At 33.7% G+C, this 3,360-nt stretch overlaps 1 protein-coding gene across 1 annotated transcript; it reads right to left on the bottom strand.

The window, feature by feature from the left end:
• Window positions 1-916: 916 nt before the first annotated feature.
• On the bottom strand, window positions 917-2,454 carry LOC107672451 (coiled-coil-helix-coiled-coil-helix domain-containing protein 5-like). Its single transcript, XM_016465639.1, has 4 exons — window positions 2,359-2,454; window positions 1,891-2,031; window positions 1,176-1,327; window positions 917-1,084 (listed from the first exon to the last, which is right to left on the bottom strand). Coding segments are annotated over exons 1-4 (321 nt in total). The 5' UTR covers window positions 2,361-2,454; the 3' UTR covers window positions 917-1,058.
• Between the last annotated feature and the right edge of the window lie 906 nt (window positions 2,455-3,360).

Genomic DNA, 3,360 nt, shown 5'->3' with positions numbered 1-3,360 from the left:
GCAACTGACGGGAAACAAGAAAAACCTGTTATAAATGACATAAACCTGCGTACTGAACCTAGATTTCACATGTTAAATCAACAAGCATGCTGAATACATATTAACTAAAAATAAACATATTACAGTTCATTATGTTTCCATTGCACTGGAGGGATTTAATATGGATGTTTCAGTGATGTAAAGCTATTTTAAACAAGTGTAATAGAATTGAGCAAATTCTCTTGCAACAATCAAATATGGTTAAGAGAGAACAGCATGTTCATCTAAAATTAATTATATAATTAAATGTTTCCCAACTGATATTACTATTCATTTTAATTTGCTATTAGTATTATATAAATATTAGTAAAAGTAATATTTAGAATGCTGATTTAAGTAAAGTTTTAGTTTTAATTCGTGTTTGACCTTGTCTGTTGATTACGATTTCAATAAAGTTGCAGATGGATCCTCACTCTGTTGACGTCTCGTTACAATACTGTTCTTTCATAAACGTTTCATAAAGAAAAGTTTTCAAGAATTATTTTTCTTGAGATTTTCACTGTAGCAAACCAATCATCAAGTTAATGAACGCGTTTCATTTTAAGATCACAGCATGCAAGAAAAAAAAAAAAAAAAAACATTTTTAGATTTATGGATTCATGAAAACGAACAAGAAATACAGGCTGAAAAATTCTAGCAACACATTTTTTATTTTATAAATTGCATCGTGCAAAAAGTGCAGAGTGCATGTGAAATTGTTTAATGCTTTTTGGTAAAATAGGACTCTAATCTTCAAAAGTGCAGAGAATTTAGAAATGCATATTTTATTGCAACTTCGTGTTTTAATATCATGGAAGCTTTTTAAAAAAATCTCATAAATAGTGTGAAACGTTCCATTAACAAAATAAAACATCACATTGAATATTTTGGAAAAAAAAGGTGTGCAAAAGACTGAGGTTTGTTTCAGTTTTTTTGTGTGTGTGTTGCAGTTCTTCAAAGATGATAAGCTTTTCCACAGCCCATTTCTTCCCAGTACTGAGTATAAAACACCTGTGTTATTAACGGTGACAAAAAAACACCTATGTGGGCTGCGGCGCAGCATTTGCTGTTGGAAGAAAGTGTTAGAAATATTTTAATTCATTGTACTTAGTCATACATCCAGGTATAATTATAGAAACGCAGACTTCACTGCTTACCTATTCCTGAAAGGTCGACGGTCTCAACACAGGCAAGGAAACGTGCGAGGTGAGGTTGACAGGCTTCAGCAGAGCTCTGGTTCTCCCGCAGACAGCGCTCAAACACTGAAAACTCACCAGCACAGTCGCTTCGGATCTTCCTTATCACAGGACTGCATTGAGATGGAAGAAAAACAGGAGGAAAACATCAGAAATATAGTGCTTCCTATTCTATCTGGGTAAATAAACCATCCTAGTCCCTGCATACCAATATTTATTCAGCTTCAGGAAAATTGCACTGTGGGCTTTTAGAAAATAAACTAATATTTCAGAACCAGCATTTTATGTATACCATGCACAATTAAACATTTACATATCATATCTTAAATTGTATTAAAATAAATTAAATATACTATTTCAACTTTTTGGGGGGAAAAAACAATATGACTGAATACAGCTTGATGGGTGATGTCTAAAGCAAAATAAAGGAACTAAACACTACATTTTATTAAGGTTTTGAATATGTTGTAACTAATTATTGTTATATTTTTATAATGGTTGTCACAGATCTAAATCGGAGTCAATAAAGGCATGGCAAAACAACAGTTTTAATGTGTTGAAGAAACGCATTTAGATCAATTTGTGATATAAATAAGAATAAACAACATCCTGCTCTCACACAAAGGCATTTGCATTCTCTTTGACATGCAAAGTTGTTTATTATATATGGACATACTGTGATGAAGTGCACTGTGCCACCCTCAGCTTCAGGTCTACACACTTCTCTTGCCATGATACTGGATGGGAGACAACACATGCACCATATTCATCCAGCTCCTTCTGGCAGCATTTGCTCGTGATGGCCATTGCTGCCTCCCTGTTATAATACAGTTTAACATGTATTCAAATTGAATTAGCCTATATGCACATGACAATGGATTCTCAACACCGCAGGTTCACGTCTTAGAACGAATAACTAATATGAAGGACGGTAAACCATTTTAAAATCAGTTCGTCAAATAGAGTTCTAGGGCCATTTTATTACAAAATACACATTCTAGCTCCTACACTTCACTGATCATTTTAGCTAATGGGGTTGAAACAAAGCTTGGCTTGCGTCGTATTACACAGTAAGAACGATAAGTGTAATATACAACACGTAAAACAAGCATGTAACACACCGCTGTCAGCCAGAACTACTTACATGTTGAACACCTTTGAGTTCACTCGGTTCTTGTGAAGGTTACTATCACATCACGCACATGTGCGAAGGGAGCGTCCGCGAGCCGCTCAAGCCGGAGGAATTCCATTGGTCAACATTATTTACGCTTGCGCTGATCTTATTGGTCGTATCACTGGTAGCGTGAATGAATGGGCGTGGCTTCGAAGGTGCGCAACATTTTCTTCCATTTTTCATTGTCGTATTTTGTTTTAAAAGAAAACAGTTAACCGACGATACTTATGTGCTGCTTTGTTGATTAATTTATTTTCTTTATTATTCATTTGAATGTATATTAAAATAAACAGCAATACGGGTTAAAAGATACAAGAAACATACAATAAAAGAACAACGATAAAACCGTCATATACTCATTCATACAAGAGGAAAGCAGCTTTTATGTGCCATCAGAGGTATCTTTAACACTAGTTTCAAAAACCCTGCCACTCTTATTATTTGTAGTATAATATAGAAATGTAAGAACTGGGAGTGAGTTTGTTTCAATTAAAAATAGGGATAATGGCACGTATCTATTTGCGTATTTCATTATATTGATTTTCAAGGTAAAAAAAAATGACTGCCATAGGAAATGAACAGGAAATATGAAAAATACGATTTTTGGGATGAAATAGTCTTTGATAATGTAAAAATATATATCCAAATTCAAGAGTGTTACACGTTCTAGTAGCCCTTTTGCCTTATAAATATGTGACCCTGGAGCACAAAACCAGTCTTAAGTCGCTGGGGTATATTTGTAGCAATAGCCAAAAATACATTGTTTGGGTCAAAATTATTGATTTTTCTTTTATGCCAAAAATCATTAGGATATTAAGTAAAGATCATGTTCCATGAAGATATTTTGTAAATTTCCTACTGTAGATATATTAAAACTGAATTTTTGATGAGTAATATGCATTGCTAAGAACTTCATTTGGACAACTTTAAAGGTGATTTTCTCAATATTTAGATTTTTTTGCACCCTCAGAT

This window comes from Sinocyclocheilus anshuiensis, unplaced genomic scaffold, assembly GCF_001515605.1.
Source record: "Sinocyclocheilus anshuiensis isolate Anshui unplaced genomic scaffold, SAMN03320099.WGS_v1.1 scaffold1430, whole genome shotgun sequence".
NCBI classification, from domain to species: domain Eukaryota; kingdom Metazoa; phylum Chordata; class Actinopteri; order Cypriniformes; family Cyprinidae; genus Sinocyclocheilus; species Sinocyclocheilus anshuiensis.
Note: the sequence above shows the minus strand (reverse complement) of the source record. Positions and strands in the feature narration are given on the sequence as shown.

Bases quoted from the DNA above. Each gene is read 5' to 3' on its own strand.
- LOC107672451 (XM_016465639.1), bottom strand. The intron at 1,328-1,890 runs GTATGTCCATAT...ATCTCAATGCAG, and splicing joins GCACAGTGCACTTCATCACA to TCCTGTGATAAGGAAGATCC. The intron at 1,085-1,175 runs GTAAGCAGTGAA...TTCTTCCAACAG, and splicing joins CGTCGACCTTTCAGGAATAG to CAAATGCTGCGCCGCAGCCC.